This window comes from Malania oleifera, chromosome 2, assembly GCF_029873635.1.
Source record: "Malania oleifera isolate guangnan ecotype guangnan chromosome 2, ASM2987363v1, whole genome shotgun sequence".
In the NCBI taxonomy this organism is placed as follows: Eukaryota; Viridiplantae; Streptophyta; class Magnoliopsida; order Santalales; family Ximeniaceae; genus Malania; species Malania oleifera.
The window spans coordinates 120,268,539-120,280,846 of record NC_080418.1 but is presented as its reverse complement, the minus strand read 5'-3'; the positions used below and the strand labels follow the sequence as shown (position 1 = coordinate 120,280,846).

At 35.1% G+C, this 12,308-nt stretch overlaps 1 protein-coding gene across 1 annotated transcript; it reads right to left on the bottom strand.

The window, feature by feature from the left end:
• Positions 1-937: 937 nt before the first annotated feature.
• Positions 938-2,350, bottom strand: LOC131149459 (probable CCR4-associated factor 1 homolog 11). The gene has a single exon (XM_058099910.1). It carries the CDS (start codon positions 1,871-1,873, stop codon positions 1,022-1,024), a length of 852 nt encoding a protein of 283 aa, XP_057955893.1. The 5' UTR covers positions 1,874-2,350; the 3' UTR covers positions 938-1,021.
• Positions 2,351-12,308: the final 9,958 nt, after the last annotated feature.

Genomic DNA, 12,308 nt, shown 5'->3' with positions numbered 1-12,308 from the left:
GGCGACTGCATCGCACATTGTTTTCTACGAAAATCATCATTTTTAAAACCACACACTTTTATCATTTTCGTCTCAAGTTCGCGTCCGAGAATGGCGCGACAGCAGTATTCTCATCTAAAATAATGTTTCCCAACTTCATTGTATTTTGATGAATATCAACATCAAGAATCCATGATTAATAATTATTGCCTTTAATATTAATGAGAACAAATTCAACTTTATTTAAGTTTGACATCTAAATAAATTAACAATAATAATGCAATTTAAAAAACAAAATATAAAAAGTTGAAATAAAACTGAGATAAAAATATAATATTATTTCTACTCTTTTGAGGTACTTAAATATATTTTTTTAGGAACATTATATTATTTTTCTCAATTTTTACTGTGATTCTAATTTACAATATTAAATTAGGTAATAATATACTACCTCATCTTCTTTCTATATACCTACTTACATCAAACATGCAAATATATATAAGCATTCAATGTGTGTGTTATAAATGAAAAGAAGAGGGTGCCCTTTTATAGAAGGAACAATAAGGATAGCAAAATACTTATTGGAATCGAAAAATGGAGGGATGAGAGTCATTAAATCCTTATGATTTTCACAACAATTGGCCGCTCATTTTCTTCTCTAATTGCCACATTCAACTTCATGTTATATTCAACAATTTCTTTTGTCAAAAGATGTGAGCCCCGCCCCACAAGAATAATTAATTGACTTTTTTTTCAGCATGCTTATAACTTTCACCGCATAAAATTTAAAATTTACTATTTAAAAAATATTATATTGACTATTAAACTAATCCACAGAAACAAAATATTATTAACATTTACATCAAATCATGCTTTTTAGTTGCGTGAAAATTATTAAATTAGAAAAAACTAGGGTTAAGTTATAGCCCATTTTTACTATGAAGGTTGATAGGCGCAATTAATAGAAAGAATAAAATTTCTTAAAATTATTGACTAATTTCTTTCTCCAACTAATTTACAATTTTAGAATTGAATTACAAATTTAGCCGAAGACCTCTAGCCCATACAACACGCCGGCGTGCTTCTCCGCTCCATCTTTCACGAAGTAGACGTCTCTCATCTTCTGAAACGCGTGCCAAGTCAGCAAGCTGTCCGAACCGGCCTGGTGGCACTTCCCCACCGCCCGGTCCACCTCCAGCGTCCTCGCCACCCGGTCCAACCCCCCGTACAAGCTCTCGCAGAACCGCATCAGGTGCTTCACGTCGTACACTTTCGTTCCGAAAAACACCCTCAAGGTTCTCAAGAATTCATCCAGCCCGTTGGGCAAGTTCCGGCGCGTGAGGATTTTCACCAGGTACCCAAAATCGTACGCGCTGTGAAACGTCACCCAGCTCACCGAGTCGTTGCAAACCAACCCCGACGACATCATCAGCTCGGCGAACCGGGCCGAGTCTACCCCCTCCGTCCTGTTCCGCTCGAAATCCACACCCTGCCGCCTCAGCAACTCGACCGAGTCGGGAGCGTGCTCGTCACGCGCCACGTCGAAGTCGCTGAAGTTGAACTCCCATATGTACCGGCGGCCGTTGCCCAGATCCGGAAGGTTCCCGTCGGCGTCGGACAAAGTGAGCCCCACCTGGATGAGGTTCAGCGCATCGACGTTGGATTTCAAGATCCGGTAGTGATCGGAGGGCCGGCGACTGCGGATGTACGATCCATGGCGACCCTCGCTCGGACGGAACACGACGCCCGGAAACTCCGTGTCCATGGAGATGTACGGGTACCGGTCGATCAGATCTCCGATTAACTCGAACTCCGCATCAAGATTCTCGGACCATACTTCCCGTATGACGATCGATTCTGCACTCGGACTCGGATTCGGATCGTCGATGAACATGATCGCCTCGTCTTGTTTACGTAGATCTCTCAGCAGATCGATCAAAACAACACCCACCACTCACCGATTTACACGCAGAGAGAAAAGCAGGTATTCGGGAGGAAGGATGAGGAAGTGTGGGAGTGAGGGAGGGTGGAGTTTTATACGGAGAGGGAAAACGAAGGTGAAGATGTTGCTTGGAAAGGGGGGAAGAAGGAGACATTGCTTTACAGAGTAGGAGAGAGAGAGAGAGAGAGAGAGAGAGACAGAGGGTGGGCGTTCGGTGTAGAGAGGGTGAGGTTGAACGCGCTTTGATTTTGACTTTTGACTGGAGAAGGGAACGTCTAATTGGGGAAGAGGATGGGGATGGGATTAGGAAAGTGGGACTGACCGGGTCTACGGTTTTGCCGTCTAGCCGTCTAGGTTCTCCTCAGTCACCCACTTCCCTTCTCCATCACTCATTAATTATTTCCCCATGTTCATTTCTCCACTATCTCCTTTTTGGTTTTCCCCCATTGCCCATGTGATTGATTATAATGGTTGCACATTGTTTTGTCCATTGTAGTTTTCTATAAAAAAATAAAAAAAAAAAAAAAACGCACACACACACACACACACACACACAATAATTTTTTAACAAAAAGATTTATACCTATAAATAGTATTAAAATTTATTAATTATTTAAATATAAAGAAAGGTATGTGTTTTTAATTAATTAAGAATATCTTTAATAAATAATTTAACTGATATCTTTGGTATATAATTTTATTAGTCCGCCTTTCATCTTAATTGACTATATTTTACGTTTATCAATTTAAATGATATATTTGCAGATTTATATATTGTCAATTAAGAGACTAAGGAGTTCAAGGGTCATTATACTTAAATGTTAGGAGATATTGATATTATTTATGACATTATTAATGAAGATTTGTGTCTTATTGATACATTTTTAAGATTTCTATTTATTTTATTTTTTTCCTCTACTGAGAATTTGTGGATACAAAGAAAGCTAAAAATTGGGCTAGAATTTATATCTTTTGTGTGATTATCTAAGAAGATTAACAATATAATAATTACAAAGGGAACTTTTTATTTTATGTATCATTAACTTTTACTTTATATAAAAATTACAATTATAATAATTTTTGTATATGAAATAGAAAAAATACATTTATCTTATATTTGGAAGAGACCTTAGATTTGAGTTAGTATTGGATTTAAAAAATATATAATATACAATTATATTAAATTTTATCCAAATCTACTCAGATCCAAATTCGAGGATCGGAATCAGCACTTTCAATTGCAACATAAAAATCAATATCTTCTTATATTTTTTCTTTCTTTTTGTAACGCTCCGAACTCGAAACTGGGGTCCGGAGTGTTATTTAAAAATAAATATCTGATACCAAATAATTACACAGCGAAAGACCTCGATATTCATTACCAGAGTACTAATATTGTCATAACTAAATAAGTAACTTTCCAAAACCAAACTATAATACAACCCAAGGTACGCAAAACATATCTATATACATATACACATCAGTGTTTCATTGACACTTACTTTAACCCAAAAACTAACTAGTCCCGTCCGAAGCTCCCTAAGCTCGGTTCCCTGGATTTCCTGAAATGTTGAAATTTTTATTGGGGTGAGACACTTCTCAGTAAGACGGAATAAATTATGGCTAATGAGTTTAGTATATACAAAATATAATCATTTGTTAATCAACAATAACAACTATTAATACATTTATAGACTATCCTCAAACATGCATCATTATTTATAAGCGAGAGTTCCCGAGAATTGGGGAGATTACAAGCCCATAACATGTAGCGCCCCTTTACTCTGATACCTTATAAAACCTTACCAATTTAACTTGAACATGACTACAATTGATACCTATTAGGGCGCTCGCCTTACTCAGCAAGCCCTCGGGCGGAAAGTTAACCTCGCCCCAAATACATGTAATACCACAATATAAAATACATTTAATACTTTACTATAAATAACTTTCACATACAAACTATAACTCACACCTATGCATTTAGAAATACACATTTTCTTTGCAATATAATTAGTTCAGTAAATAATATCATTTATATAAATTTACATATATGCATAGAAAAAGTCCCTTTTTGGACATACAACATCATCATGTATAAACCCCCATGATTGGGTTGTGCAGTCTGAAGACTGGACCTAACCCTGATTGACCCATCAGACTAAGTCAAACCTCATGTCTGTAAGTCCGATTTACCTACCCAGCCTGGTCTAGACTCTAGGGGGGTACACAACCCTTCCGTGGCCAAATTGACTTTTCAATACCAACACTTCTATCCAAAGCAGTGTAGTTGCACTATCTTAATCACTAGCTACGGTATTGTGCTCTCATCACATTTGGTTCTTAGGGTTTTTAAATCATATAATGCAATTTAAGTAATAAAAACTATTATATAAACTCTTTTCGTAATTCAGTATAAAACCTGTCATATAAAAACCCGGCATTCAACCGTCATAGCAAACCTCGATATACAACCGTCACATCAAATCCAGTACTTAGCTGTCATATCAATCTCAACATTCAGTCGTCATTTCAAATTTTCACCATTTTCACCACATTTCCAGTATTTCCATCAAATAGTTCAAATCACATTTTCACGATAATTCCACAAAAATACTCAAATTCAATTATGCAGTAAAATATAATTAAATCGCATGCCACACAATTTATTCAATAATTATAATTTCACCAATTGCCTACGGAATTTTCAAAATATATAATTGATAAATTTAATTATAACGCGAGTATGATCAATTCCCCATATTTAAATTTAATCCCCAATATATTTTAAAAACCCGAATATGATCAAATCCCCACAATTTTATTTAACTCCAAAATATTCCCAAAAAATCTGATTTGATCAAATCCCTAGAGTTTAACTTAATTATAATATATTCTCAAAAATCTCGATCTGATCAAAACCCTCCAATTTAATTTAATTAAAATTTATTCCCCAAAACATGCGTATAATAATTCAAAATTATCTTTCCCATAAGCCTAAATACTCAGAAAATCATGTATATTATTCTTGAAACCAAATACTACAATTCAATCGGGAATATTTTCAAAATAAACTGAAATAATTTATTCCCCTTACCTTAACCTTGGAGTGGTGCCTACGATCCCTAAACCACGAATCTGCTGCGATTAAAATGACGAGGATCAAAGTTAGGATCCTATGGTGGTGTCCAATCGTCAATTTGACTAAAGATTTGAGAGAAATTGAGGAGAGAGAGAGAGAGAGAGAGAGAGAGAGAGAGAGAGAGAGAGAGAAAGAGTTTACCTTATTCCAGGAGTGGTGTCTACGATGCCCTAATCACGAATTCACTCTAGTTAAAATGTTGGTGGCCAAGAATGGAACCTAGGGGTATTTTTCGTTCTTCAATCAGCCAAAAATCAGAGAAAAAATTGAAGAGAGAGGGAGTTGGTGAGGAGAGAGAGAGGCGAGAAAGATGACGAGAGACCACTGCTCTCTGTAATTCAAATTGTAAATTGAATCTCCTGAAGCAGAAGCTTCAGAAGATGTATATATATATATATATAGAAATATAATATAATATTTTATTAATTTATTAATTTATTTAATTATTTATTTTTTTATTTATTTTTTTATCACTACATTTTTCTCTCCTTATAAAAAATTTCATCCTCAAAATATGTTGAATATACCCTCAAATAAAATTCATCGTCAACCCAACAAGTTTGAGTTAAAACTCGTAAAACAATTCTATCAAAATTGATAGCTAACACTAACAAATGGATTATATCGATATCATGCTCTGATACCCCATACTACAGAACCAACACTCAACAACTTTAATTCGCATTTTCAATCGCCCAAAATCTAACACTGACGTAACCTTTTGTTCCTTTGTATTAGCCTCCTTTGATTCACATCATACCAAATTTCTATTTGACAACCATATATAGAAATATAATCAAATTCAAAATTTGATTAAATTTTATAGATCTAGTCAAATTTTGAACTCTTTAACCTTAAATTAATTCTAAATTGAATCAAAACCCCTTTCTCTATTCCTCAACATTTATGAATTAATCAAATCTTCTCTCGTTATTTTTTTAATACTTGTTTGGCTTTTGATAGTAACAATCATTATATCATCGTCATCAGTTTCATCATTCTATATATACATATATAAAACCTAATTTCACCAACCCGACCACCAGTTGAATCCACTGGTCCAACTGGTTCGACCAGCCAATGGTTCTACAGGGTTGGTCACTAGTTTAGAATATAACACAATCCCAAGGACAACCCCCTTTGCTTCATATCAGCCTCAACTGATTCATGTCAAAATTTCAGTATTCAAACAAGATTTTCCATTCATTCTACAAATTGTTTGTTCCCGCTCATAGTCCAATCGCCACTTATTTTTTATCGAGATCAAATAATATTTCTAGAATGACTTTCTTTACTATGTTCAAATCAAACAAGAACTTCCTTCTTTCAGATTTGTTACTCTCCTTTGGCTTATTCGCAAGTGTACACCTAGGATTACCCTACCATTGAGGTGATCCCCAAAATTCTCTCATGAGATCTTGGAAGCTGCTTCTTTCAACCATTATATTATCACACCAAAAGGACCCTCACATTGAGTACTACCTTCTCCATCCATTAATATAGAACAATGATCTGATAAAATTCTCAGTAGGCTATTTGTTAGACCTTTAGATAATAATTTTCCAATTAAATGTCACCAATAACATGCATTACCATTTGTCTCGTAGACTACCAAAACAATAAAAATATATTCACAATTATCAGGTCAATTTTAAAAAAAAAAAAAAAAAAACATGAAACTGGATATTAGTCATTATTCATTAATCATCAGCCTAATCAATGAAATCTTTACTCATCATTAGAAAATAATACTCCCCCATGGTGCCTTTGGCTTGACAAAAAAAAATCCACTCCACACCAAAAGAATCTTAAATACCACCAATAATAGCCTTACTGACAAAATAAATTTAAATTCTTTAAAATGTATAATATCTGCCTTCAATTTGCAAACATTATTCCTTGCAATATGCCTTCTCTCCATCCCATTTGAACCTTATCGTTTCACAATATTAATAGTATTCTCTTTGTGGTAACAAATTTTCAAATAAGAAATTTCACCTAATCTCTTTACGCCTTATCTCTATTCAATTTACACACAACCCCTAAATTTCCTATCATAATTACTAAACAAAATAATTTACTCAGCTCGCCCATGTCTTTTCAACATAGCTTTCAATTAAAAGTGATCTTATGATTTAGAGTTAATTTTTTTTTTTTTTTGAATAGTCATCAACCACTTGGTTAATTAGAAATCACATTGTTGGAGATATAAATTAATGTTGAATCTATGTCACTTTAGGAAGAAGTTAATTGTCGAAATTTCTTCTAGAACTAATTTTAGGTCAATGACAATTTCCCAAACCACGACATGCTAGTATAGAAGTAAAAATATAGTGTCAAATCATCTCCATTCTAAGGCCACCCAATCTGGTTTGTAGTTTTTCTTTCTTTATTAGAACAATCTTCCCATTATTTGCACTTGTATCCCATTGTAGCAAACCCAATGTTTAGGAACAAAAAATGTAGCTTATCTATGAACTATTTTAAAATATGGTTCTAATTTCAAACACTTCTCAAATGCTATTTTAGACACACAAATGTCAGATTGGGACCTAAATTTTTATTTTATTACAAAAAATTACAATAATAATAATAATAATAATAATAATAATAATAATAATAATAATAATAGTCCAGATAGAATATATTGGCCAACCAGTCTACTCAAGTCATTCGAGCTCCCATACCAAAAAAAAAAATATTACCTTTCTCAACCAACTCCATAAATAAAGACTTGACAAAAAAAAAAAAAAAAAATCCCTAGAGCCTCAATTTATGGATTTAACATGTTGATGCTTCAATTTGGCACTATTACAACAGCATAAAGCATTGGATAAGCCTCACAGCCTCCTCTTCTTCTCGTAGTTAAGAATCATAATCATATAAGAAGTAGGATTTCAATAATTAATTGACTTCTCCCTCACTAATATAGTAGTATATCATCGACCTTGCCTCCTAATTGGTAGGAAAACCAAATATGAGAGGGAACTAAAAGGATGAGGACCCCACCAAAAATCATTCCAAAAAGAAATCGAGGAACCGTCCTCTATATCTATTGTGTAGCACACCTCCAAATTATCTCTGCAACATTCCAAAATGCTACCCTATAAAATATCAAGATGAGATCTTATCAAACGAATGCAAGCCTCCTATACCTAAATCTGAGGGTAACCACTAACATTCTTTCAATTGCTCTTAGATCCACGCACACTAAATCATAAAGAATCATAGAGAACTAGGAGTACACTCTAATGTGTAAAGGTGCGTACATTCCAAAATACACAAAATTCTATTTCAATATTCCAGTATCGAAAATGGTAGGTCATTCCTTGCAGTGACTATTTACACAAGAAAATATCATAATGCTGCATTCCGGGAGAAAAACGTCAATGGTTTACCGTGACTTTTCTGGAACCATAAACTATTTTAGAAAAATCATAGAAAATCCTCAGTGAATTTCTGCTTTTGGCTGCGAAACAGAACTCCAAAATTCCAATTGACTTGTCGTATTTTACTCCACTATGCATACTATATTTGATCGCTCTTACAACACCTAGCCTACCCATTCCTATCCTCATCCTACTTCATACATATACTGTGGTAATAATCATCCTTAGAGTCTACAGAATCTATTTCCTGAGCTTTGATGCCACTCTGTAATGCCCCGAACCCGAAACTGGGGTTTGGAGTGTTATTTAAAAATAAATCTCTGATACCAAATAATTATATAGCGGAAGACCTCAATATTCATTACCAGAGTACTAATACTATCCTAACTACATAAGTAACTTTCCAAAACCAAACTATAATACAACCCAAGGTACGCAAAACATATCTATATATATATACACACATCAGTATTTCATCGACACTTACTTTAACCCAAAAACTAACTAGTCTCGCCCAGAGCTCCCTAAGGTCGGTTGTAACAACCTGCTATAATTTAAATTTTTGTTATTTTTTCCACATATACTGTTATTCACATATAAGCTGAAATTACACTGCTCTGATACTTTCTATTTTAGGTCTAATTATCCACCTGAGTAGCAAGAAGTTGAAGTCAAGTATCCACAACCATATACATATACAATACAATACCAGAGTGCTAAATACCCCCAAAATGATATACATACATAACTAAACTAGAGCTACAAAAAATACCCCTCTTTCCCAAATACACTCACCCTATTGGCAGGGTAGCACTGTAGCCCCCTTCTATCTGCGAGTCCGATCAGCTCGCCTAGCTGGATTACTTGGAAAATGTAAATTTATTAAGATGACACAACGCTCAGTAAGGCGAAATTTGTTTTTTTTAGTGTGTGGCAAATGAGTTACAATTCTATAAAAGTCTAATTCTATATAATCATGTATAACTGAATTTGTAAATACGGTACAAATAATATAAACCACCACCTATATCCATGTTGCTTAACATATCTGTATATTAGATTTCTACTCATAATACTTCTAATGTACATAAGTATATTCTCTGTTTCTATAAAATTGTATATATATAATAATAACTGAAAAACTTCCCTCGATGGATAGCTGTATGTCATGATTTAACCCCTCATGATAGGGTTGTGTGGCCCATAGAAGGGATCTATCACTAGCTGGCCTGCCAGGATAAACCACTATACTCCGTCAGTCAGATTGACCCTCCTCAACCCATATCTGATGGGGAGCCTATCGACAACATAGGCACGATCGACTTATCTACCACGTATTATCTAAATATGTGGTTGCACTCTGAACTGTATATAGCTACGATATCGTGCTCTGTAAATTGTATCTGTAATGGTCCATCAGGATTTGATACTATATAATACGCTTCTATATACAACTATTTGTTTTACCATGATTTTGTAATAACTGTATTAACCATGTCGCTGTAATAAACTGTATCTATATTAACTGTGTTTCTGAAATTAATTGTAAATTTGTATGTCATGGTGCTGTAAAACTGTATAATCATGGTATACTGTAAAGCATATTCCCTATCTGTATATTCTATAAAACATAATCCTGAAAATACTATAAAACATGTTTCTACATAAATACTATAAAACATGATTCTATACTGTATCCATATTCTCATGCCACACGGTAATTTAAAATATCTTAAACATAACTGATAAAATTTATTAATTCCTGCTCTGAATAATAACCTAGTAAAAACATATAATTTATACTGAAACCATACTAAAGTTACCTAGCATAGCATATTTTCCTTGCCTAATTCCTACTAGAATCCCCTACTATAATGGGCCTTACACCCGCAGGGCTCCCCACTCAGTACCCTCAAAATAATATTTTCCAGAACATAATATTACTATTTCTTCACCTACTACATTTCCTACAACTACTAGAAAGCCAAATTTTGACAAAAAAAACCTTACCCTGAATCTGGGATGAAATCCAACTTCGTCCCACTAGCGATCTGCTCTGACAAACCTAGAGAGAACTTTCCCAGGAGCATTGTGGTGGCCTTAGATCATCGATCTGACGGTTGACGGGGCTGAAATAGAAGAGAGAAGGAAGAAGAACCGTAGAGAGAGAAGAGAGAGAGAGAGTTCCGTTGAATTTCTGCTTAAAATATAAGTTTAACACTATTTATACTATAGGATTCGTTAACGAGCCATGTCACCTCGTCGACGAGGCCAAGAGGAAATTCGTCAATGAACTCTCCCCTTCGTCGACGAAATTCAGAGTCGCCCAAAATATCCTCTCAGTATCTTCTCGTAACTGAAACATATTATCGTCAACGAGAACCTCTTGTACCCTTGTCAACAAATCCTTGTGTTCGTTGATGAGGCCTTGAGTAATTTTCTTGGGTCATTATATTCCCCCCTCCTTATAAAATTTCGTCCCCGAAATTTACTATTCATACAACTCATCATTCCTTAAAGGCAAAACAATTTACTTATTTTATTACTTGCCCTCACTTATGGCGGAGGAATACCATGGTTACATGGGTAGTTATGGGAGATTACAACCATAAAATAAAATTCCCCTAAAACCAAAATACTACCTATCCTCTACTCTACATTGCAATTACATTGTACAAAACAAAATTATCATTACTTAATTTACAAATCACTGCTATAACCCACTAAACAAGTGGGGGTATTTCTGTCTAATCTCATCTTCAAGCTCCCAAGAAGTTTCTTCTATCGTGTGATTCCTCCACAAGACTTTTACTAGTGGTGTCTTCTTACTGTGCAATTCCTGTTATTTTCTATCTAAGATTTGTACTGGAGCTTCCTATTATTCTAAAACATCATTGAGCTTCAATTCTGCGTAGTTGATAATATGGGAAGGATCTGGGACGTATTTTCTTAACATAGAAACATGAAATACGTCATCAATCCTAAATAAAATGGTGGTAAAGCTAGCCGATAAGCAACTAAACCAATCTTCTCGAGTATCTTAAATGGGCCAATAAACCTAGGGCTCAACTTTCCCTACTTCCCAAACCTCATAACCGCTTTTAACAGAGCTATTTTCAAAAGTACATCGTCTCCCACTTCAAATTCCAGTTCCCGGCAGCAAGTATCCACATAGCTTTTCTACCGACTCTATGCTACACTGATTCTATCTCGAATGAGTCAAACTTTATCGTACTCCTGTTATATTATTTCTAGCCTAAAAACTCGCCTCTCACCTAGATCACTTCAATATAAAGGGGAACGACACCTCCTACCATAGAGTGCTTCATAAAGAGCCATGCCAATGCTAGCTTGGTAGCTGTTGTTGTAGGCAAATTCCACCAATGACATATACTGAGTCCAGCTACCCCCAAAATCCAATACACACGCTCGCAACATATCCTCAAGTACCTGAATTGTTCTCTCTGTCTGTCTGTCTGTCTGAGAATGGAAAGTGCACTAAATGCTAGTTGAGTCCTTAATGCCTCTTGCAAGCCCCTCTAGAACCGCGATGTAAAATGTGGATCACAGTCCGAGACTATGGATATCGGTACTCCATGGGGTCAAATAATCTCCTGTATATAAATCTCTACTAGTCTGTTCATAGGGTAACCAACTTTAATAGGTAGGAAATGAGCCGTCTTTGTCAGCATATCAACAATTACCCAAATGACATTCTGACCATGTGGCGCCGGCGGTAGCCCAGTAACAAAATCCATGGATATGTGGTCCCACTTCCACTCAGGAATGAAAAGTGGCTGCAACTGTCCTACCGACCTTTAGTGCTCAGCCTTGACCTACTGGCACATCAAGCACT

What these genes read in the sequence shown, in the direction of transcription:
- LOC131149459 (XM_058099910.1), bottom strand. Translation starts at nt 1,873, where the DNA reads ATGTTCATCGACGATCCGAATCCGAGTCCGAGTGCAGAATCGATCGTC.